This window comes from Dermacentor andersoni, chromosome 1, assembly GCF_023375885.2.
Source record: "Dermacentor andersoni chromosome 1, qqDerAnde1_hic_scaffold, whole genome shotgun sequence".
NCBI classification, from domain to species: domain Eukaryota; kingdom Metazoa; phylum Arthropoda; class Arachnida; order Ixodida; family Ixodidae; genus Dermacentor; species Dermacentor andersoni.
Window position 1 is genome coordinate 53,870,884 of NC_092814.1, and position 25,910 is coordinate 53,896,793.

The window sequence follows — 25,910 nt, forward strand, 5'->3', positions numbered from 1 at the left end:
TTAGTTTTTTCACAAGAGCTCTGCCATCCCCCTAGTTTGACTTTTTTCATGCAACCCGGTTATATCGGTTATAACAATGGAATCTTCGTGGCAATTGAATATTGTTACAAGTGGGTTCAACTCTACTAACAAAATATGGAGGTTGCTCAACGAGGTCATTGGCCTCATTGCCTAATTTGGTAAAGCAAGACATAGTGGATGCATTCAATGATTATTTCATAAAAGTAGGCTCACAATTTACCACTCAGTTCACTGATGTTACAGACCTTGTCTCTACAGTAAAGTCTATATTAAATACCTGCGTTTTTCATTTAACAGGGCGGTTAGAAATTTTACCAATAGTCTAGTGCTTTCAAGTAAACAAAGCAGTTGGTCTGGATGCAATCACAATTACGATTATTAAGGATAACGCAGATATTCTAGGGATATACCTCCAGAATTTGTATAATCACTCCCTAGACTCGGGGCTATACCCTGGTGTGATTAAAACAATTAGGGTAGTGCCAGTTCATAAGGATAGAGATCATTCTATACCATCAAGCTACAAACAAATATTCATTTTCAGTGCAATAAACAAACTTTTTGAAAAAATAATCCACAAATAGAGTAGACTCCTTAAATGGAACCTCAAGGGACCAGGGAAATTAATTCCATTAATCAGGAGTTCCATTTACTCAAGCAAAGCTGAAGGGTAATATGAATACAAAACCCACCAACCATGAGAATGGCCTTCCGTTTAGGTGGCAGTTCCATTTAAGCGATTTCCGTTTATCCAGATCAAGCATATCAGCGCTGCCCACCAGCATGGTTCCAGAACTGGCAGATCAATTTCTGCCGCAGTTTTCGTTCTCAGCCAGAGGTTAATACCGCTCTCTACAATAATCAAATCACCGTTGCAGTATTTTAAGGCATCAAAAAAGCTGTTGACATGGTCTCTCATGACATTCTTGCGTGCAAACTTCACAGGTATGGGTTCAGAGGCAAATCATTAGAGATAATTACAAGTTACCTGTCTAACAGATGGCAATGTGTTGTAATAAAGATTTAACTTCATCAGCCCAAACAATGCAAACAGGAATACCACAGGGCTCTGTTGTAGGGCCTATTAAGCTTATATTTCAATGATTTCTCATCTATCCTTAAATATTCTTAAGCTCTGATGTACGATGATGATACAGAATTAATTTTTCCAACGCAACACACTAGATGAACTAGAGCCTGCTATAAACTAGGAGTTGATTAATGTTCAAAGATGGTTTAACAGTAATCAGCTCACCGTTAATAAAGACAAAAACAATATAAGCAATATTTCATTCTAAGAAAAAAATTATGCAGATCCCACACACAGTGGGAATCGACGTTATGCGAAGTATTTTGCAGGCAACTGGTTATGCAGCATTGTTTGGGGTTCTGCAATGTGCTACCAGGTTGGCCAATGCATTTGTGTAAATCAAGTATTTGTATGCGTGATATACAGTGAACTAAAATTAATGCGAGAGTGCGTGTGTATGACAGCAGCAAGATGACGACGACGATTGTTGCATGATTTATACAAACGATCAAATTCATGTGAGCGAGTGACATGGAGGTGCAAGATGGGTAGGAAACACAGAAACTAAACTCTCACGGATGGCAGCATGTGGCATCACTAGTTGCACACATACGGGTGACTTGATGGTGAAAACTGGAGCACAACCTGAAGCCAGTGTCTTGTTATAGCCATTCGGACGAGTGGTGTGGTGTGCAGCTCATCTTTGCCGAGGTGCGATGACGCTGCCATAGTGCAATTCGATGCATCATTGTCAAACTATGTGCACCAGGAAACAGCAGGCCTCAGTGTTTGATTAGGTGGCCTGGTAACAACAAGAAGGGTCGCAAAAGTCCGATACGAGCTTCGCGATGAACAGGGAGGTGGCTCACTGCTGTTCAGCATTCGGAAAGCAACGCTCATGGGAAACTCTCTTTCCAATCGCTGTTTGAACAGATGCAACCACCAACCGCTGTTCTGCTGCTGAGATGCTGGGATCTTCTTATGTGTTCCAACTGGCTCGAGCGCAAGCAGCATGTGAGAATCAGAGGAGAGAGCTAGGATTACAATGATGGATTGGCGATGCGATGACCATCACAGCGTCATGAATACGAGCAAGTGGCTATCGGTCCAAGTTAGTAGACAACTTGGTCCACTGAGTCAAGTTCTTGTCATGGCAATAATGTCATGTTGTGCAAGCATGTAATGAATTTATGGCATTTTCGTCATGCATGTCAGGACATTCATGCCATGCATGCATGTCTAGAACATATCTAAAGAAATACATCTGATGTCATTCAATCCATGAATGTCTTGTCATGACATAATTGTCATTTATGACAGGCTTATTTTTTAACAAATTATGTATTAGGATATGTGTGACGAGACGTGTACATGAAATGGCAAATGTCACCACATGAATGCCGATGCACATATCACTCATATCCAGATATATATATACCAAGTTAAAGAAACAACCACAACAGCATCACAACATTCATACCAGTTATATCATGACATACGTGCCACGACAACCATGTGAAGTCTTGATGTCATGACATGCATGCCAGCCATGTCATTACATTTATGTCATGCCATCCATGTCAAGTCAAGCATGCATGTCATTCATATCCCGATATATATAGAGGCAAAGAAAAAAACCATGAGGCATCATGTCATTCATACCATTTATGCTGTGACAAGCATGTGATGTTATTGATGTTGCGACATGAGATACGCATGCATGTTGTTCATGTTTCTATGCACTTGTGAGGTCATGCATGCCTGTCATTCATATCCCCGACATATATAGTTAAAAGAAACGACGGAATCATGTCATTCATACCATATATGTCATGACATATCATTCATGTTATGTATGTATGCATGTCATGCCCCCTATGCCTATTCTGATAGAAACACACTTGAAGAAACGACCACGACGTAAGAGGCTAGATAAATAGATGCACTCAAAACACTGTAGTTCAGAAAGAATGCTGCACGCTAAAAATAGCACATGATGAGAAATTACGAGTCCGGATAATGCCTATTTGGATAAAGTAAAATCCTTTAAGCATCCCACACACTTTTGAATCTAATATGAATTGGGGTGCCCACATTGATAATATCTGCAATAAAGTGGCATATTCGTGCCATATTTTGTTAAGGGAATGTGAATTCTTCCCCACATATATTTTGTGCTCACACTATCATACTTTTGTTCACACACACCTATTCTATTGTAGTGAATCCTGAGGAGGCACATATCCTAGCTATCTAAAACTGCTTAGCCGAATACAAAAACGTCCAAAATGAGTTGCAACATACTACAGGTCAACAAATCACAGTGCACCTCTTTAAATCACTTAGGATATTGCCACTGAACAGTGTACACATATATAAGGTCACCAAAGTCATTGATCAAGTGTTAGCTAAAGACGAACCATTTTCATTAAGCATATTTACATTACCTACACGGAATATGAGAGCCTACTCTAATAATCACTTTAACCTACGTGCTTGTACAAATGTTTATGGAAAGAGATTACTCTAATTTAATGAGCTCCTAACTTGGAATTCTACTCTAGATAATTCTAAAACTAATCACTTGTGTATTTTTTTCCCTATTTTTATAAAATTTGTGTGGGCCATATGAAAATGAAAAGTTAAATTTGTTAAATGGATCCTGTCATTAGCTGCGTGACTATGGGGCCCAACAATATTTTTCTGTATGTGTAGTGAATATTTTGGCAAAAATAAAGAAATCAAATGAAAAAATAAGTAAAACCGTGATTATGTACAGCTGCCTGGCCAGGACATTCTTGTCTTTCGCAACTTCCTCAAGGATTCAGCTGCAGCACCTGCATCTGCTCAGCCGGCTGGACACAACAGTGCTCTAGTCATCATCCACCGGCTGCTTTGCCTCATCACTGGTTTGGCGAGATCGTTGCCGCTTCCACCATCGACTCACCTGCACCTATCAATCAGCGATCAACTATTCTTGATAATACTAAGCCACATGCTCCCAAGTGCTTTTTTTTCCATGCCATTTGGTATTCTAGCGCTCTGTTAATAGAGATTTATAGTATAGCGTACGCTAAGCAGTGGACGTTTGTTGCAGTTATAGTTGCCCTGCGATATCTTCAGATCTCAGAGGCCACATGCCGTCATTGGGACTATCTCCCAACTGCAGCGATCTTGACAACTCTACAAGGTTATTCATAATACTCTGTCGTCGAAGCGACCCGAGACTAAGTGAAAGCTGTTTACACAGTCATTTGCTACGAACGAAGTGAATTTTACAAAAGCAATGCCAAATTCAATTAAGCAGGCAGCCGGGACCGCCGCCATGTTTTCCGCAAACTATGCAAAGACACTAAGTCTGAGAAATAGTGTGCGTACACTACACGCTATGGGCCATTTAGCGTTCTGTGCATGCGCAGTAACAACCCGCTATATTAAAGCGTACGCTAAAGTAAAACTGTCTAATGTCTTTTTGATACATACCGTGCTGTTAACCGTCCTAAGTGTCTGATAGCTACTTCTCGTTTCTTGTGTGCATTAAATGTCGTGTACCACTGTTAATAAACGACTTCTGTCCTTAACTGGGTCCTCTGAGGTTTTGCATCAGCAACCCAGAGAGGAAAAAACTGCATCACAGGCAGCTAATCTAATAAAACTTGATTTTAACCCTATGTGAAATTATCACATAATATTTATAAACTCCTTCGTGTAATAATCATAACATGAATTTGCTGCTACACTTACACTGTTGTATGAAATTCACACTCCTGAATAAAAGTGCAACTGTATGCAGAAGATTTTCGTGCGATGGCGACAGGTTTTGCAGTCGCTGAAGGTGATCAGTCGCTGCTGCTTGTCGCCAAGAAGTCCATGCAGAGACTACCGCCACGGACAGTTTGATTGCAGAACATGCACGCTAGCAGTATGCCTGCTTCAATCTGAATTTGCTCTCTGCTGCAACAGTAAAAAATAAATACTAAAATGAGCCATCGCTTAGTCTCTCTCGTCTCACACCGAGGACGAAGTACTGGCTCTGTCTTGTCATTATCATTGAGATTGGTTGTTTGTTTTGGTGCTGTTAAGGCCAAAGATGCCAACGAAAGCAGCAAAAGTTTCAAACTTTGCTTACCAGATGGCGCCATATTTCACACTGGCAGCATGGAACGGATCTCCACTGGCAATGACAGCACATTAAAGCTATATCTAGTACACTGCAGTTAAAGCAGACCTCACGGTAAGTTTTGAGACTTCTTCACGAATTAATGATAGTATACAGGGTGTTTCAGCTAACTCGGGCCAAATTTTACGATGTAGAAGTTATAAGCCTATTGAGAAATATCCATATAACTTCTTTTATGATGAAAGCTGCAGTTTTTAATTTTTCCAGCCTGCAAATAAAGTGTGCAATATTTGAAAAAGCATTCAACTAAGTGCCCTCAATCATGCTACTAAGGAAGAATTCATTCTGCATGCAGACCAAAGGCGAGTAGTGTGCAGAAATGTGCAACCTTTCTCATTTATACTGAACATATTGAAATTATGTGTGGCACACTTTTCCCAGTGTTTAAATGTGATTAACATTCTTTGGGAACTTCACCCAGTTTGCTCTATGTATGCATGTCCACACCTAACCTCTTTCCCGCCAACTTGGGCAACTGGGTAGAGCATCAGGCTGTTGTGCCGAGGGAACCAGGTGCAAAACCAACCGCCCGGCCAACTTGGGTGAGTGGGTATGCAACACTGAGTATGTGCTGCTATTCAATGAACTTCACGCCCGCTAAGGTCACAGGGTAGGTGCTACTTTTCATAACAATTTTCATATAGGACGTAAAATTATACACCCTTCATAAGACGGATTGCTAATTGCATTAAAATTGCCAATCATCTCCTAATGGATGTACTTTTAACCTGAAAACCTGAAAAGTTTAACAAGCAACAAACTACTTCAAAACCCCTGCCAAAATGTTAGCAAGACTGTCTGCACATTAGAACAATATGCATCTTTTATTCTCTTGGCATTGCAATTTCTCCCAGTGAGAAGCATTGTATGCAATAGAACATCGCACTATATTTTAGTTGAACACCACTACACTACATCGCCACTAGCACTGCTCTTTGTGACCATGCAAGCATTTAGTAAAACAAATAGAGCAGACTCCTGTTATGAACGTGAAGGAACCATGAAAATCTATTCATCTTAACAGCTGTTATTCACAAAACTCAAATTTATTTCTGGAGCACCCAAACATTCATGACACAAAAGAATGAAACAGATTAAACACTTAACATACATGTAGACAGAATTTGCACATTATGTAGTAGTTTTATGCGCCCTAATGGAATTATTGGTTGTTTGGCCGTGCTTTACCATGTTGCAAAAGCTGGCTTTTGACCTAGCTTCCTCCAAAATCCTTCAATAACCTCATGCTGCTGCAAACACAAAAGCACTAAGTATTCAGGACATTGTCACCAGCATCACGTGTAAATGGCAATGCTTCTTGAGCCTCTTGTGGAATGTCCTGTTCTAAGCCTGCAGAGGCACCTTGAAGACCTCATTATTTCTTTACTGTTAGCCCTGCTTGTTCGAGCATCACTGACACTGGAAAAGGTACGTCCACAGAATCATATACATCACGCTTAACAAGCAGGAGTTGCCTCATCCAAGACTACCAGTACGGCTGAACAGAGTAGCACATTCCATCGACGCCTGTGCAAGCTTGGTGGAACCTTAATTTGCAACTTAAAAAACCATCAATAATGTTCAGCGTTTCTTACATAAAAAATTTGCCATATCAGAGTGGTCTTTATAGTACTACTAACATTGCTTTTAGGCTGAAACCCTAGAATAACTCTCATTAGCTACAAATTGCGAGTTATGTTGCAGAGGACAACCCCACAACCACTAGGTACAGTGGTGTCGGAAGTTAATTTACTCATTCAGTCGTCTTTCCTTTGACTCCTGGATTTAAAAACGCTGCTTTCACGCTTCAAATTCTGTACAGGGTAGTCGAGTGCTGTCGTGCAGTCATGTTTTTCAGCACCTCGCAACATTCAGGCCAGTTAAAGCAAATTATTGTCATGTTCATCTTTAACAATCCAAGCATGCTGGAAGACTCAGCAATGCAGAGTGAGGAGTCACATTGAGAATGATGCTTCACCAAACTGTCAACACACTCACCCTTGGCAACATCAGTCAAGGGGAGGTATTCTGCAAGCGTCCACCTAGTGGACCGTGTATTTCAGCTGCCACCGATAGGTGGGAGCTGAACCAGAGTGAAGGAAACTGGTTGCGAGAGCCTTTTTTCTTGCTGGTTCCCCAGCCCAGCTAATCGACACTTCAGCAGCAGTCAAAAATTGACATGGCCACTAAGTGGACACTTACATAAATTACAAGATACCCCAAGCAAGAATACAAGGCTTGTGTTCATGACAGCTTTGAAAGGTGCTGCAGTAACGCCTTGAGCAGTTACTATTGCAAGCTTACGTTGTCAGTGCAGGTGTCTGCATGAAAACTTGAAGCTTACAGTCCAACAAAATTTTCAGACTTTTAATTAAGTTTTTTTGTTCAGCCCAAATTTGTATGTTTTGCAACCACTTTATTTTAGAACGTCATGAAAATTTTATGTAAGAGTACATACAAGGGATCCAGTGCTCCAGTTGAGGCTGTTCCATTCAAAGATCTTTTACTTCTGCATGCAGTGGGATGCAATGGAGCTGGGAGAGGTCACAAGCTGTTGCTTTCCAACCGTTTATTTCACTTGGAGCCAGGTGGTCATCAAATCCAAAGAAAAAAAAAAAATTGTTCACTGCCTGAAGGGAGGCAACATGAGGATAGTGGAAAGCAAACAAGGCTTTTTCTTTCTTGAGGTGATATATTTGCAACTGTTGATTACAACACATGCACGCGCGCACACACAAAAAAAGACAAGCAGCACCACAAAATAATGTATATAATGTTCAAGGTCTTGGGGTAAAATGCACTTCCATTCATTCAGTGTTCTAATCAAGGCAAACCCCAATTTTGCCCAGACACAAGAACTATGCTTTTTTTTTTTGTGAGGAGTATTGTATGTACATCAGTGGTGTGTTACCATGCAAATTTCACAATTCCGCATTCAAAAGCAAATTCGATAAAGCCAGGATTTTCTATGCCATACAGACAGGCCAAGGCTGAAAAAAACCACATGAAGAGTGACCCAATTTCAGAATGCATTAACAATACTCATTTTATTGAGGAAATGGCATAATTCCACTGTACACAAAGCTACGTTACCCTCGACAAGGGAGCAACGACTACCGAGAGCCAACACGTGGGCATGCTGGCATGCTTACCCTTACATAAGTATCTGAAACACAGCTCTGAGGGAATGCCATGAGGTGATGGAACTATCACTGGGTATCACCCATCTGAAAGCAACTTCAGCTTCAAGGTGACAGAAAGCTTGTCCACCACCACCTTGGAGCAGGCACTTGTTAAAAGCAGATTGCCCTCCCTTAAACAATATCTCAAAGTGCAAGAAACGCCTTAGCACAAGCTGCTTGCATATGGCCCAAGTAATGAGCATGAGGTTTTCCAGCCTTGTCCTGTGTCTGGCAGGAATGACATGCACATATTTCCTTTTTTTAACATAACACAATTGCACTTTTCCAACTAGCAAGGTTTTGTTTTCCAGTGCCACCTCTGACGGTGCAGGACATTCAGTAAATGCCCAGGCAACCTCGGTACTAAGAGTTAAAAAAAAAACGAGAGAGAGAGGAAAAAAAAAAAAAAAAAAAACCACTAACCACACAACTGTTGATGAGAGCAGCCAATAAAAGTGCAATTTTGATTAACCCACTAGTGGAACGGGTAATGAGGATGCACCTTTAATTTAATGCAGCTACACTCACACAAGCAAACTTGTATAATGAAATGCACAGAAGTTTTGGCAATTTGACAAACCCAATTGGAATTAACACAAAAAGCAACTATGGACCGTGCCAACCCCAAACCACAGGGCGAGCCAGGAAGATGTCACACACATTCCTGGGACAGAGCACTTATCCACTTGGATGACTACAGCAACTAAGAGAATGAAATGCAGCACAAAAATAAAAAAAAAGGAGAAGGGGGTGTAGAGAGGGGGGAGAGCAAGAGCCAAGCAAAACGCCACGTGTGGTCCTACAGTATACTATTGATTCTCCTCCCTCTGCACCAATGGGGAAGCTTCCCCAGGCACCATGAGACCTGCACAAGAACCAGCCCAAGAGGAAGGCTACCCTGAAGAGGCGCAAGCAGCTACCCAGCGGGGAGAGGACGCCGAGCGGCGCCTGCTATGGCGGCACAGAAGGAACCGAGACACAGCAGGACGTTAAAAGGTGCGAAGTTTTATTTGGGACTGCCACCCATCAAATGTTAATGCACACATGAACGAGCAGAAGGGGGAAGCCTAAAGCAGCCAACTAAAAGAGCCTAGCTAGAGAGAGGGGGAGTCAAACGGAAGCACACAACACAGGAGACGGCGAGACAGGAGGAATGAAGGAGGAGGAGGGGCCCCTGGAATGATATGTCAGTGCACCTCCGAGCTCTCAGGCTTGGGGGCCAGGTGGTTGGCCGAGTCCTGCAGGTGCGAAGTCGAGTGGGGAACGCCGGGTGCCAGGGGCTCCAGGGCTGTCGTCGAGTGTGGCACACCCATTGGGTTGTAGTTGTAGGCACCGCCATTGATGCCATCCCCATAGCCCGTGAAGTACTCCTTGTTGACGCAGTTGCGCAGAGAGTCCGGGATACGCCCCACTATCGCTCGACGAATCTCGGAGGCGGCCATCTCACGTAACTCAGTACAGCTGGCGTCACTGTACCAGGCCGCATGTGGAGTGCAGATCAGATTGGGTGCCTCCTTGAGGGGTCCTGCACGCAGGCAACAAAGGTCTGCATGGCCATACTACACCATGTGGTAACACTAAATGGTCTTTATTACAATAATGCAGTGCCCAAAATACACACTGAATGGCCATGAACAAGCAGCTAAGCTTTTCTAACACTGGCACAAACACACTTCATGCCTCACAGATGTCTTCACAAACTGCGCTCATACGGGCTTATAAAATAACTTATAAGACCAAGACGACATGTGCAGCCCTAGCCAAAGAAATTAATCTTGTTTATCAAGCTGATGTTCATGCTTCCGGAATTCTTGAATTTCAGCAGTAACGAATATGAGCATGCATAGTTTATTGTCCAACAACTATGGTCAAATGCAAATCAAGCTAAGCTGTTTTTAACCAAGCGAAGTTTTCAAAAGCGAATCTAACATTCAATGTGCAGCTCACTACGTTGCCGTAGCCATGCACACACTTTTGCCCTTCGAAGTACACAGTCTCGCTAAAACCCGAGTGAACGGAAGAAAGAATTTTAGCTCGCATACGTGACAAGAGCTAGAACTAGTGTAACATGCAACAAGGGATGCCACGGTTCTGCTGTTCCACTTTTGCGCACAAAGGCCATGTTGTAAGCGTGAATTTTCTCAGAATGTAATATGCATAGAAAGAAGTCCAGGCACTTATAGAATATAAGGAATAAGATTTTCAACACTATGTATCGTGCACTTAGTGCTGAACTTGCATGCAGTATTTTGGGCCTGCCATGTTGGTACCTAGAGTATCAACATTTTTCAACACTTTCCGCGCCAATTTAAGATTAAAATTCTTATTTAAACCATCAACAGCATGTTCGATTCTATCACTATAAAAACCACGATATAATTCCCATCGAAATTTCGCGACATGCTCTGGGAGGCTATGAGTCCCTGTAAGCCAATACACAATCAACATATTTGCACTGTGCACTAAAGCAACTACACAGATGGAAGTGGCCAAGGGAGTTTTGGAGCAGCTGTGAGAGCAACACATTAGGCACTTTGGGGCATGAAATTTGCAGCAGTAGATATGCATTTTGGAGCAGCTTTGCAAAGCTCAAGATGAGTGAAATACAGGCAGATCTTTATTTGTCTTTGCAAGACACTATTAGGTTATGGAAAATCAGTTCTGCGGTAGCCTGCAAAGTGGAGGAAAGTTCACGACAAGCAAAGAGTGTCATCCAACAGACTGTAGCATGAAGCTACAAAGGTAACCCTAAGTATTTCTGAAACCTATTATGTTACACCTCGAATGCGGCCAACTAAATGCGGCCAAGAAAAAAAAATAAACGAGGGCTTTACGTGAACAGTGCTCGCTGCATGTTGATCAGGCATCGAGAAATGATCAATAAGAGCATATAAGGCAACCTATCATATAAAGCAACCTATAGGTAAAAAGCTGGGCTAGTTCATTTCTATTGAAATGCATATTTGTTGTTTTGTCAGTGTCAGTTTTTTGCTCTAGTAAACATGCATTTCAATCTATAGGTCTTGTATGTTCCTTTTTCCCAGAGGGGGTAAACAAAATTGAAAAAAAAAAAAAAAAAAAAAATTCACATGACAACGCTTGGACACGCCAGTTATTTCAGTGGTCTCAGATGTAAACATTGTCCTCTAGTACATTGTACATAGTATGTACATGCAAATCAGGGTTGTGGTCTTGCACTACTTCGTGTTATGCAAGGACCAAAAATATGAGCTGAAAGCTGCTGACACGTGAAGAAGAAAATGTGGCTTCTCACTTAGTGCCCTAATTTGAAGAGGCTTCCATAGACACCTTTGGCACGCCGAAGCGTTGTCATGTTCATAGCATACGTATTTTTTAAATTTCTGACACTTTTGAGTAAAAAAAAACAACTTTATTGTCAGCATCTGAACAATAGTTTATGAAGTTAGCTCATTAGAAGTACGCATGCACAATGAACAAGAAATACTCGGTGACCACCATAAACAACACCCGTGAACATACAGTGCATGCCATTTGCACTACCCTCTTAAATTTTTAATTTCTGGCAACATTAGAGAGTTTTAGAATAGGGGCCCCAAACGTTTTGGGGCCCCAAAGAAATAGCGTCGAAGCCACTGCGCATGCGCGAGATGCAAACTGCGTTTGGGTTTTGCGTTGGGAACGCTATTTCACCGATTTAGCGGGAGCTCAAATAGCGTTCCCAAAAGCTTTGCGTCAACAAACATGGCGGCACCCATCGAAGCGACGGCTCTAACCTAGCACAAAACTGGGTTCGATTCGCGGTAATGCGTGAAGTTCGCAAGCTAGGAGAAGTGACTGCAGTTATCGCTTTCTCTCAACTAGCGTATGTTATGAAGATTGATTCATTAGATGCCGCTGATTCCGTATTCGAGTGTGGATTTTATGGCTCGTAGGCCTAACACGGCTAAGCTTGGCTGGTGAAGGCCCGTAAAGTTGGTTTTGTTGCTCCAAACTAAGCACAAATAATTGTTTGCTGCTTGAAGAATAACCTCTAAATTGTAATTAAACGCGAATACACGCAAGTCAAAATTACTATTCATATCTTAAGATGGGATATTTTATTTAATTATTTTTAATCGTTTTTCTTGGACGCCGTAGTGGCGCTGTCAGCGCAAGACGCTACCTGCAAACGCAAAGCCCTATTCTAAAACTCTTCACTCCTGCGTGCCCCAACGTTAACACCCGCAAAGCTCTTTGGGGCCCCAAAATATTGGGGCCCCTATTCTAAAACTCTCTATTGAGTTGGGATAGCAGCATTCCGTAGAATAAGTGTTATGTTACTTCCCTGGTCAGTGCATGTTTGCCAGTATTTCAGATCACTTGCAAGTAACTGATATATTTGAAAACATGAGACTGCATCGCTGACCAATATTTTGCTCCAAGTTTTGGTCTTATTTCCGGCTCCGCCACAGGTCCCATGATGCCAATGTAAAATGAGGACCGATAGTTTGGAAACCAAACAATGGTGTATTAAAATTTTTGAACTCGATGTGCATTTTTTTTTTTTTTTGCGAACATAGTTACTGCAAACACAATTTCAGTCATTCGCGCTTTCGCCGTACTTTTACGGTTGCCAATTGGCCAAAACCATAATTTACATCCGTAGCTTGTGTTCTCTGGTGGAAGAAGTCCAATCTTGTGTGTTGCGGTCATGCAGTAGTAACGGGAATCCAAATGTGGGAGATTTGTGTTCGATTTCCATGACAGCAAGCTGGTCATTTGTCAGGGTGCTGCAATGTGCCACACTACATTATCCAAGTAACCAGGCATAGTGTACGCACGAAATAGATTTGGAATGCTACACATCAGTGTTCATTTACTATTATTGGACGCAGATTTATCAATGGGACGCACAAGCAAGTGTTAAAATGTATAATAAAACTGATGAGCTACACGCTAATCAGACTGCACAACTTATTCAGCTGAGAGTGTGGCTTTTCTTCCCGACTGCCCCCATAAGACGAGCACCAGTTCCTATATAAAACATTCGTAATGCATTGTATACCACAAAGCGGTTATTCTCCTGCATCCAAGTTACAATTCAGCAGCAAACACACCTATGCTCCAAAGACGCTAACGCTGAAACAGATTGCTTAGATTTGGGTTTCCAGGGCTGAATGCTTTCCAATCCATGACTATGGCTTACAGTTGCCACTGAACATGCAGATTTTACTAAATTTGGTAACTTCCTCCGAAATTAATGTTTTGGTGCACGTTGGCGCAATACTTCATCTCTGAAAGTACATATGCTGTTGAGTGTCAATGCTAAATTTCAGCAATTCCTAAAATATAGCTTTTTTTCGTTAGTTTTGCATTAACCAGGTCAATTTTATTACATTCTGTTAGAATCATACATTCACAGAGAAGATGGTGACAAGGTCTGCACAAATGTGAAAGCCAAGTTGTCATAGATGTCCTTACAAATTGCAGTGAAATGTTCAGATAGCTTGAGGTGATCATGGTCTGGTGGCAGCTTTGATAAAGGTTTCCATTTCCAAGAGATGTAAAATCTAGGCTTTTAAACTTCATACTGAGAATGAGCAAGAATGTTCAGAGCAGCCGAATCTCTTGTGACAATTGCATGAAGCCAAGAGAAGAACCGAGGAATTCTTGTTTACTCAACTGTAAAGTTATGGCGATAAAGACAGGTTTTGTGGCATAAGAGCCTGATGTGACCAAAAAGTGCTGTGACCTGAAGTGGATAAGAATTTATTCTTCAAAAAACTTCAAAAGGAAAAGGTAACCTTGTGTTAGCCAACACTACTGAAAGCCATGGAGATGGAAACAAACCATAGAATTAAGCCATAGGGCCACATTCTATCAATTTCACTTTGCGGCTACTGCAGTGGTAAAAAACCATTGACCTTTTGGCACAGGCAAAAAGCTGATTTCGTCTGAAAGCAAGGGCAGTTGGCACAGTGTACAATAAGCTGAATACCTTGAATATAGGGTGAGGTTTTTACCAGAATCCTTAGCTTCGAAGTCACTTTCGTCTTAATGCAAGGCTGATAGACTCAGTTAATGTTTCAATATGTGGTGGCAGCAGTACTATGTTTCTGGTGATCCAGATCTTAGACAGCAGTCCAAATTACAGCAACTAGTAAACTTTTGGCAGGTAAGGCAGCGGAGCGGCATCACTTGGCTTACTGGAGCCTGGCATGGCCGCTGAACATACTAGGTGCCAATAAAGAAAATACAAAATCCACTAAAGCATCTGCTGAAGCTGTCAATTCAACCACAGTTGCTTCTTGTTTCTGCTTTTTCAGGGTATTGATTTGCTCACCAATGAAGTGCTTCATCAGCCTCGAATCTGTTGCTGCTTTCTATTAATTTTTAAAACAGGCACAATAGTGTTGCCTCAAAGTTGGCAATACCATCTTAAGTCCTCTATTATATGGAACGTTGAGAAGTACGGGCTCCTGGGACTGCACTGCATAAAATAGAATGCAATATTATAAGAAGGTTCCTTTCAGCACTTTTAAGTAGCCTGCAGCAAAATGGCAGCTGGAACTAAAGCAGTTTTCCAAACTTGCTCTGTCCGACTAAAGATAAACGCTTCACAACTCCCGAGATCTCAGCATAAGATAAGCAATTCTTCAGGAGATCATATAAACAATTTTCTATCAATAGTTGCTTGAATACAATGTGCATGTGGCTGCATCTTAATTATGAGCTTTGTGAATCAGCAAAACAAGTGCAGCACTAAGCGATATTGAAATTAGAGTGCTTGAGGGCCTGCCAAGATGGAGACTTATCGAACCTACAAGACAAGCAACATTCCGCAATGTTTTAACCGAGGAACTGCTTTGCCACATGGCACACCCCACTGTAGTGCTTGCATTTCTTGTTCAATGAAAAATTGATTTTTTTGGAGATAGTGCCTATTAGATGGCAATACATTTTGTGCGTATATCTCATAATTCTTGTTACATTTCTTTCTTAGTAGACACAAGCGTGTCTTTACTAACTTTCTTCAATTTTATCTCACAATCTTGATTCTGCCGATTCGTATATATTTTATGACATAAATCTCATCAATAAAACATTTGTGCACGAAAAGTGCATTGATTATGTATTACACAAAAAATATTGAATGCAGTATTCCTTCAGAAAACAAGTAATAATGATGGAACCTACAAAAAACACCTATTCTGCCCAAGGTAGGGAAAGAGTTAAGCTTGCCACTTACAAGTAGTTTATTTCTGTGAACAAGGTTTCCTTACAGAAGCCAAAATACTTTTTAACCCACAGATGATCTCATTTGGTCAGTGTTCTCACTATTTCTTTGGCTCATTATGCTTCCTCCTGACCAGACGAAATGTCTTCAAACCATCAACTTGAGAGTTTCTGAGCAAAATCCAATAGAAGCGGCCAAGTTGAACTTTTTAGGTGGCTAGCATTCTTGGCATTGACACACCAGCTTTCTTTTTATCAATAAAACTATTTAGCCAGAAATATGGGCCAATCAGAAAAAGGTGTAGTCAAAAAATGTGGGTCTAACCTTACTCGCAGTGCTCTTCAGTGAAAAGAGAAATAACCCACTAAAACAAATATTTCTCCGGCGCTGGGCAAAATTCAGGGTGTCTACCAAGTTGACATTGCAAATTCCCTGAGGTTTCCAGGTTTTCCCCGAGTGCCTTTGCGAAATTCCCCGAGTGATGCAGAACTATGTTTTATGTCAAGAAGGGCTGGAACCATATCGCCCGATGCTGTCACTCTTTAGTAAGCATATGAAATTTTTTTTAAAAGACCCGACTTAATCCAATTTGAATACTAAGAGTAGTGTTTATGTTATTCAAAAAAAGAATAGAAGGGAGGGGTTAGTAAAATGCAAAGCAAATAAAATGTCTTCGAAAGAAATTGCAAATCGAGTCAGACATTCTCAAATACAAATAAAAAAATATGAGTTATTTATACCAACTGATAGCAAGCTCAGTCTATGAGGCCCGTACTTTGTCACAATTGAGAGTCTCTCTCAACAGCTCGTAAGTCGACCTCAACTGTCCTGACACACTCTCAGCCCGCGCACTACGCCTCAGTGTTATGTTTCACTGCTTTAAAGAGTTTCTTTTGGTTTGTATGAGGGACACCTGCATCTCGGCGTCAGCCAAGAGTGTTTTTTGAGCTCAGGCTCCTTCAAAGAAGCGCTCGCATACTTAATTCCCCGTTCATTCCTCAATGCGTCGGGGTCCTTTCTGTTCTCGTGCTCCTTTTGTCGCGCGTTCGCACTGCAGACCAGTTGAAGCATACTCTTGGTCAGTTTACAGTTAACGTCCAATTTTTCAGACCCCCTAGGGGCCGCGAAAACTTCCGAAAAATCAGGCAGTCCAAAAAAATAAATGCATGCCTTCTACTGCTCTTAAGGGCTCAAATCGACACAGGCACGTCTGAAAAAGCTCTCAATGCCTGTCAGTACACTTATTAGGCATAGCGGTGCTCCTACTGTGACAGGAGAGGGCGGGTGCACGCGTGTCAAATTAAGGAATACATACTGTGTCCCGTAACAATTGCCCCTTCCTACGCTTAAGCTTCAGCGCAATACTTTTGCTAATGCTTCACCGCATCACACAACTGTACAGAGGCGAAACTAACTTTCAGAAACCAGCATTATAGAATGCGCCGCGCTTTCCGAGCTTCGAAGCCAAAATTATTGCTGACAGTGGAGAAATGAAGAAACACGGCACTGAACGGCATTGAGCGAGCGTTGAAGCAAGTAGGCGTAGCGTTGCCGCAGGGGTGGCTACGGCTGCCAGCGGATCTGGGTGCGATAGCGCCGGTTTGAGGCGGCGAGGTAATCAAAATGGCAGCGGTGGTGGCCTTGATTAATGCCGTTTCGGACCTGCGGTCATGCAGAACCGGAAAATCGAGCGGCAAAGAGTTCTTGCGTCCGAAATTTCAGACGCTCTGATACATTGACTCTATGGGGTACGTGGTGGTGCCGCGAAGCCGTCCAAATAATCAGGAATCCGGAAAGTCGGTCGTTGACTCTACACTGGCAATTCCTCCAGCCGACGAGAGGGCGTCAAAGACGATTCGTTAAGATTCCTGTCTGTTACTGAAGCCAGCATTAGCGCGACTTTCGACCCTTTCAATAAAATTACAGCTAATTTTCCCTGATAGAGGCACAAATTCCCTGAATTTTCCCTGAGCTTTTCCAGAGTACTAAAAATCCCCGAGAATTCCCGGTTTTCCCGGTTGGTAGACGCCCTGATATTGAACTAATGTAACACCGCTTCCTTAACCACAGCAACCCAACGCTTTAGTGCACTGCACCACGAATGCCTGGAGGGAGGGAGGGCTTAATTCTCAGTGCTTGCACATACAGGCAAGCCACGCACGAACTTCGCAGCTGCCGCTAGATGGCACAGCATGTCCAGAAAGAAGTGCGAGAGGAGCTTAGCTACAGTACACGGCTGGCTTATGTGCACCAGGACACCACTGACGATATTTAGGAAGCCACCGCGCCATCGCAGCTACACGGCGCAGTATGTCCGATTATTTGAGTTGTACAAGTAAATTACCTTTCAACAGTGCTGAAAAAGCCATTTTAGCTCTAGAAGAGGCTCGATAAGCCAGAAAAGCCTAAAAAGTGAAGGACATACAACACCACTCCCTTGAAGTTCCTGTACCAGTTCTCCGTGACGTCATGGGTTTTGATGGCCTCTGCTCAATCCTAGTTAATGCTTTATTCGTAAAGATGTACTGTGCTGAACAAGACTGAACTCGGCAAGGTTCCAGAACATTTACTCAACCAAAACAACCCAAGCTTTATCAGCCATATAAACTTGTAAACATAGGCATACTAGCTAAATTAACAAGCACGGTGCCATGCGCACAAAAGCAAGCAGGAACACATCTCGCTCGATGACCACGGAAACTCGCTGTCAAAATGCTGGAGCGAGCAAGTGGAGCAACAGCAGCAGCGAGCGAGCGAGCGAACTGACCTTCATGCTGCATCTCGCATCAACACAAACTAAGCCGCAAAAACAAAGTGCATGGCGGACTCTGTCCTTGTCACAGATGGCTTTCAAGATATAGCGGGTGGGACAAGCAGGCGGGCGGGGCTGCCCAAAGTACAACGCACTCCCCATCTCCACCCTTCCTTCGGAGCCTGGCTTGCAAGAGATTGAACTGCGATCGCTGGCTCACCCTCGGCTCACTTACACATACAACATACGGCACACGGCGTTGATTTTATCGTGCTTAGACTTTATACGGAACCTCACAGCGACAGCAGAGATATGACTAGAGTGTCTATGTAATTGCTACTGCAATAAAAGTAAATGCCCATCAGTACAGACACCTCTTCAGTTGAAGTGTATTCAAACAGACCACATCATCGGTGAGGCCACTATGGAACTTAGTCGCTCACTTTCAATGACCACGGCAATACTTGTAAGTGGTCACTGTACAGCACAATTAACGATGGAGGAACACGCCCGCGGTAAAAGGAGAACCTCAATATGCCTTGCATCAGGTTATTAGCTATCATTCAATCCACGCACAATCGAATTTTAGCCATAAACCAATTATTAGTGTCTTGTAGCCGTTAAGTGCATACCTCCATAGATATATACCTGAAAGTGGCACCTAAAAGTACTCTGCAGACTTAATGATGCAGATTGTATTACACATGGGTGCCACATTACCTGAAACTTCTTTCTTTCTTGCTTACCCACAATGTCAGTGGTAAGTGCGCAAAGGTGCAGAAGCGTGCATGGCTAAGTCGGATAGAGAATGCAGGCAATGAGTTCAGAGAACATAAGTGGAATATACAAAGAGTGCATAAGTACGTATGCATAAAGTAAAAAAAGAAAAAAAAAAGCATTAACTGCACAGCACAATGAATTTAAAACCAAAGACCAGTCATGCTGGTATGTGCTTGCAGCCATGTGAACGAACACGAACATTGCCAAGCTTGAGGAACTTAAATTGGAATTTGCAGTATGGGGGCATTAACATTGCATTTCATTTTTCACCCTATTTCCACTCCACTTCAGTCGAATTTGAGAGCAGTAAATATTCCTCATGGTGGAAACAACCTTTTTCTCTCGGTCAGAAAACCCTTGCTTGCTGTTGGTTCCTCCACATCCTTAGTGTCGCTATTTCATCACCAATGCGTCCACATGCTTATTGCACCTCTAATGCCTGTGGAATGATGGTCACGCAACAGAAAGTGACAAGGGAAGTTTTAGGGAAAGGGAAAGAAAAAAAAGAGAATGACAAATTGCATATCTTTTGAACAATTAACACTGACCATATATGGTTAAAAATATTAACTCGATGAGTACAAGTTCATGCTTAAAGCTGATTCATTTGCTCTATGCAACAATACAACTCCGACACCTGCAGCCAGTTCGACGACCTATATCACCCTCACTGCTCCCCGTGATCCTGGCGTATTCTCGGGCAAAGATGGGAGAGACGTCGAGGACTGGATCAGCCTGTACGAACATGTCAGCCGCAATAACCGGTGGGACCCTACTATCCTGCTCGCCAACATAGTGTTTTACCTCGGTGGCACACCTCGAGTTTGGTTTCAGACCCACAAAGATGAGCTCACCAGTTGGGATTTGCTTAAGCAAAAGCTCTGAGACTTGTTCAGCAACCCCTACGGTCACCAACTTGCCGCGCAGAAGGCGCTTTCCGGCCGTGTGCAGACGTCAACAGAGCCCTACGTCACATACATTCAGGATGTCTTGGCTCTGTGCCACAAAGTTGACGCACACACAACTGAGTCAGACAAGGTTTCCCACATCCCCGAAGGCATTGCCGATAACGCCTTCAACTTGCTCGTTTTCCACAATGTGGCGAAGGTGGATGCAGTTATAAGAGTGCCGCCGCCTGGAACTTGCTAAAAGCCAACGTATCGACCAGCAGTTTGCCCGTCTGCCCAACACCCAAGCGACATCTTCCTGTGCCGACGCTCCTCGTCCCAACAACACTGGCGATGTTACCAGGATCGTCCGGCGTGAGATTGAGGCCTCCTATCCGTCTGCCTTCGACTCCAGCCCTTCCAACGCATCTGCAGTTACGGTCTCCCTGATCCAGGCAGTTGTCCGCCAGAAGTTCGCGAACATGGGTCTTCACACCATCTGTTCAGCCAACCGCCCTGATACCCACCCGGCTTCTTCGATTCCACCCCGTCCCGCATCTTCTTACACAGCACCTCCACCAGATATGTTACGTAGGAAGACTCAGATGAAAAGCTACATACAAGTATATTTACAAGGAAATACGCCGCACTTGGCCTAGAGGCAACAACCCGTGCTAGCCTCTTCGTCATTGCAAACACTGTTCCGTAGCAATACATTTAGTCTTGGCATGAACCCTAGCTGACGGGACACTGGTGACACAGTCAAAGATAGCCACAGGGCCTCCAATTAAGGATTAAAGGTGCAATGCCAGCACAGGTTACCTTTCACTTATTTGAAGATAACTAAAGGGTGCCTTGGGTCTGCTGCTTTTTTCATACAAAACTACATCCAGAAGGTATAAACAAAAAAATACATAAATATTTTATATAGCGCATATACCACATATTTCTGTGATGCAGTAAGTGCTCCAACAAACTTTTTGTGCTGAAATTCAACACAGCTGTTATAACAGCTCTATACTTGGTCTGCAAAACATACTTCAAGGACATTTACTGTGACAGATAACAAAATATCAATTCAAACACATGATTTCAATATTTAAGATATTTCTAAGGCATTTCTTGTGGTGTGGACCCAAAACATTGCCTCACATGGTTGTTTAAACCCAATAAAATGAGTAAAAACATGAATTAGGTGAACAAATTTTATCACTCTCATTTGCATATAACAGGGAGTGAGGTCACTTTGAACCAATGCTGCGGTGCGATTCACACAATCCATTGTAAGAGAATTTAGTCCACAGGACACACTGCGGCGCCATTCTCCCAGATACCCAACAAAAAATTTGCCCAGACATACTATTTAGCAATCCCGTGGGCATTCCCAGAAGTCACTTTTTAATGCCTGAGGGATGTTCATTGTAACTCTGTTCTGAACTCAAAGCTATTGCTATACCAAGGAATAATACATGAATCGAATGACCGAAAGCACTCCCTTTTAGAATGTTTTAATCCAACGTGCCTTTTGAGATTAAATACCTTGAATCTTGCGCTAGTGAAAAACTAAGTGCCACACTAAAGTTTCAGTTTTAAGTGTCAATTGTAACAAGGTGGATTGAGCATGTTGAGCCTTGAGCCATTTTATAACCATGAAGCTCATTTACAACTAACCCTCCAAAGCTTTAATCTTAATTGCACAACGCATCAAAGGCCATTGGGAATAAAGCGTAAATTTGTTGGTGGCCACAAGGGAAGCCACTGCACAAACACACTTGTGAAGTTGAAGCAGAAAAGATTAAATTCTGGGGTTTTATGCACCAAAACCACGATCCGAGTATGAAGCACACCGTAGTGAGGGACTCCAAATTTTGATTACTTCGGTTTATTTTAAGGGCCCTTCACTATGCCTGGCCAATTTAAACAAACAAGTGCAATGTATAAATCACAAGCTGATAATTTGTCTGCAAAGTATTACAGCACTGCACACCTGCAAAACAGCCGAAATTACTGACCTAACGTTGCACACCCTCCCTCTCGAGGAAGCCCTCCTCCAAGCCAGAGTCAAGGTCATACACACAAATGCCCCTACACAAAATGCATTCCTAGCAACGTCACTCACCATGATGCGAGACTTCTGTAAATCATCCCATGCGGACCGCGCAATGCCGCCATTGGAAGTGCACCGCGCAGCAAGAAAAGAAAAGAAAGAAAAAAGGAGGCAAGGCTCGTCACGTGAACGTGACGTGTACGGGAGAAAGTTGCGAATGCTAGTCTAGGCAAAGGTGGGCAGCATCTCTGTTAGCAGTTGCGCTTGCCTCCTGGCTGTACGACAATAGGGCACTCAATTCCTCTTATCTTCACCAATAACACATCAATTTGCAAAATTGTTTTAATAAAACAATCCCTAGACAGCATTTTACAACTTCAAGTGTATAACCAAAATTTGCAAGAGGGCCTGGTGAGGGGCCCTTTAACAAACACCTGAATTAAGTACATGAGTGTACTTGCGCTTTGCCAATATCTAAATGTGACCACCACGGCTTGAATTGAATCCGCGGCCTTGAGGTGGAGGAAGCACAAGTAGCGAAATCACGCAAGCAAGCACAGAGGGAAGCATAGCAACAAAAGTAATTGGCTAACAACTCTTGTGGGTATATAACAGCAAACAAGCTCCAACAGCACATACTTTTCAGTGATGCACAGCTGCAGGGATCATGTAGCGAAACCAGCACAAATTCCCATGCCATGAAGGCAGAAATATAATGCATTAATGCAAAAGCAGTGGCATTTTTTTCTTAAATTTCTCAAGCACGCAGGAAACTTGGTGGAGAGGGTGGTCAAAGCACAAAGACAAAGCACGGCAATGCAAGTAAGAAACATTAAAATATAACATTGCATGTTGGACGTTTTTGATAAATACAAAACACCTTTACAAAGCTCCTATTGCAGAAGCTACTGCTATATTTTTACACATTGTTGCAAGTGTATGCACAAGCAACTACTGCATATTGTAATCCAGTTGTGCTTTCTCTTGTCATCTGAAGGTACGCCAGAATCTCGCTTCAGTGTCAGGCAACAAGCATCAGAAGGAGGTAATAGTAAAGCAAGACGCACTTGTGAAAGTGTGAATTACTGACATTCATAAAGCTGCCACCAATAGTTTTACTTCATGCCCCGAGAGTCTTGACTAGAATGATGCAGCTGGTGTTTCTGTGATAAGCCACTACAGTTGTGCAGACAGCATGGAGTCATTTCATAAATGCAATTACTTAGAAGTGAAATCAATTGAACAGCAGAAATGCCTATGCTGGAGAAATATTCTTGGTTGATTGCTTTAGAGGGACAAGACCGGGCTCTCAATACTCTTTACTGGTCTCGAACTCCCACGAAGTTTTGTTAAGGAAATGAATAGGGGCACGAATGCCGATTGACAGGCAGCACTGAGCAGCTGTCGTACGGGGTCTGCAGACTGACTGTATTGTGCATGCGTCTCCGACGTGATAGTAAATGGACAGAGGGCTAGTATGAGGCAGCTGTTAACCCGCCACAGTAGCTCAGCAGCTATGGTGTGGCGCTGCGAAGTGAGTGGTAGCAGGTTGGATCCAGGGCGTGGCAGCCAGGATCAATCGGGGCAAAAAGCAAAAGCACTTGTTTTCACTATGGCTTGTCTCAATCAGGTGATGGTTGTGGCACGCAAAACCCCCGACTGTTCCATTTTGTGTATCCGATTCACATTCCTTCACTATCACAGTTGCCTGCTACATGTCCGCTGTAGGCCCTTTAAGGATAGTTTATAAATAGGCTAAGTTTTGCATTTAGCAAAAAAGTAGCTCGGCACAGGCAGCAAGCTAGTAATCGCCGCATGCAGTTTGAGCACTATACAAGTAGTTTGAACTAGTAGAAATGTGAATTGTGGCAGGTGTACTGCTTTACTCACAACGCGAGAAACAAATGGCACATTTCTATTCAATTTACTTGTACAACTAAGTGCCACGAGTCAAGGAGTTGGCTATATAAATGGTCCGACTTATCAGGCCTCTATTTTTAGACATGTGTGGTCAGAAACTTAATTACTGAGGTCAGAAAGGTGACAGCTCAAAAACTCATTTGGTATTTATAAAGAGAATCATGAGGTAGAAATACCGGTAGTGTTAGGCAGCTTCCAGTCTTCTTACAAATTAGTGACAAGTGGACGACCACTACTGGTAAACTGCCGAAGAGTAATTCAAGCTCGCGGCTTATGTTCTAGATCAGTAGGATTAAGCCTTATGCACGTGAACAAATTTTCTTGGTTTACAAGGTACCTTGCACAAAGCAGTTTATTGTAAATTTATAACAGGCGAAGCAGAGGCTATAAAAACAAAATTTTTCGCAAAACATTGCGGGGGCACCTAAACAAATCTTATGTGTAAATGCAAGAGCATTACTCCTCGCCGAGTGTGTTGTCGAGCTTAGTGCTACTGCACTGAACATGCGTCCCGACTGAAGCCTCCTACGATGAGCACGGGCGTGCCACAGCGTAGAGCCAAAGGCAGATTCCTGTACATGAAGGTTGCTCCGTTGTTCAGACAGATTTGGTGCCATATATACTGTAACAAGCATGTGATGCCCCCTTGGGCATCTTTGTTGGTCCACCAGGCTTGGTAGGCAACATTGGTCACCGCACCAATAAACTCCGGCTAGCACAGCTGCTCGGTGGTCAGTCATTGTTCATCACCACGACGCTGCGGAGCGTCTACCTAACGGAGGGTGCCTCAAACCCTCCCTCGTTCATGAATACGGGTGGATCGTGACACTGGCAACAAGTACCCACGGATCGTACCACGCTGCGGCGAGCTGCGAAACACCGCCCCCCGTTACTGCCGCCATGCCGCTGTACGGAAGGCTCGAGCCGTTCTATGGAGATGGGTCCGCCTGGCCAGTTTATGAGAAAGAAGTCCACGTGTTCTTCCAGGCAAACGACACACCCGAGGCCAAACAGCAGGACATTTTCCTGGCCAGCTGCAGCTCCTGCGCTTTCAGTCTCCTGCTCGACCTCAAGCCAGCCACGCCGCATGTTAAGACGCTGGGTGAGCTGCTCGCCATTCTGCGCTTGCATTTCAACCCAGCACCGTCCACTGTCCCAACAACCGGAGCCGCTGGGAAGGAGAGACCCTCGGGCAGTTCATTGCTGCGCTACGAGGGTTCGCGAGTGCCTGTGCCTTCGGGGACCAACTGGACTCGCTGCTCTGGGACTGATTCGTCTGCGGCATCAACAACACCGCCATGCAGGCGCGACTCCTGGAGCTTCCCAACCTCTCGCTGGATGACGCCGTGAAGGCAGCGCTGGCAATAGAAGCTGCCGCCAAGGACGCCGGCGAGATTGCCCGTGTGACTGGCTCATTGTCGGCGGTCAACAAGTTGGTGACAAAGGGCAGTACCTGCGGTCGCTGTGGTGGTGCGCACTTCCCCTGACAGTGCCAGTTCTCTCAAGCACAATGCTTCACGTGCGGGAAAACTGGGCACCTGGCACGGGTATGCCGAAGGGAGGGGACGAATAGCGGAATAAGCAGCAGCAGCCTGGTTCAAGCCCAAGTACCACACAAGTCCGCGGCCAGGGTAGCCATCGCAAGGGTACGCGGCGGGGGCACGCGGCAGCAGGCTCGAGTTATTCCGTGGCCAGGCTCCACGTTGTGGCCGAGGACCTGCAGATTTTCTACATGTGGCACACAGGCCTTGTACCGCCGTCTGTGCTGCTGTACATGCTCACTGGCGAAATCTGCGGGCACTCCATTTCTATGGAGCTGGACATGGGCCAGCGTGTCGGTCATGGCCGGGAAACTTTTCAAGCATACCTTCTCCGGCGTGTCCGTCGAGGCTTTGGGCGTGATGCTGCACGGC

General features: G+C 43.6%; 1 protein-coding gene across 4 annotated transcripts in view; it reads right to left on the reverse strand.

The window, feature by feature from the left end:
- Window positions 1-7,783: 7,783 nt before the first annotated feature.
- The window catches only part of CtBP (C-terminal binding protein), a 73,478-nt gene continuing 55,351 nt past the window's right edge, over window positions 7,784-25,910 (reverse strand). For 3 of the 4 annotated variants that reach the window (XM_072289922.1, XM_055061494.2, XM_050193418.2), the window contains 2 exons: window positions 22,150-22,164; window positions 7,784-9,938 (listed from right to left, as the gene is read on the reverse strand). In XM_072289922.1, the coding sequence (XP_072146023.1) occupies window positions 9,601-9,938; window positions 22,150-22,164 (353 nt within the window). In that variant the 3' untranslated portion in view covers window positions 7,784-9,600. The remainder of the gene's footprint in view (window positions 9,939-22,149; window positions 22,165-25,910) is intronic. The other variant, XM_050193421.2, reaches the window with a different exon arrangement.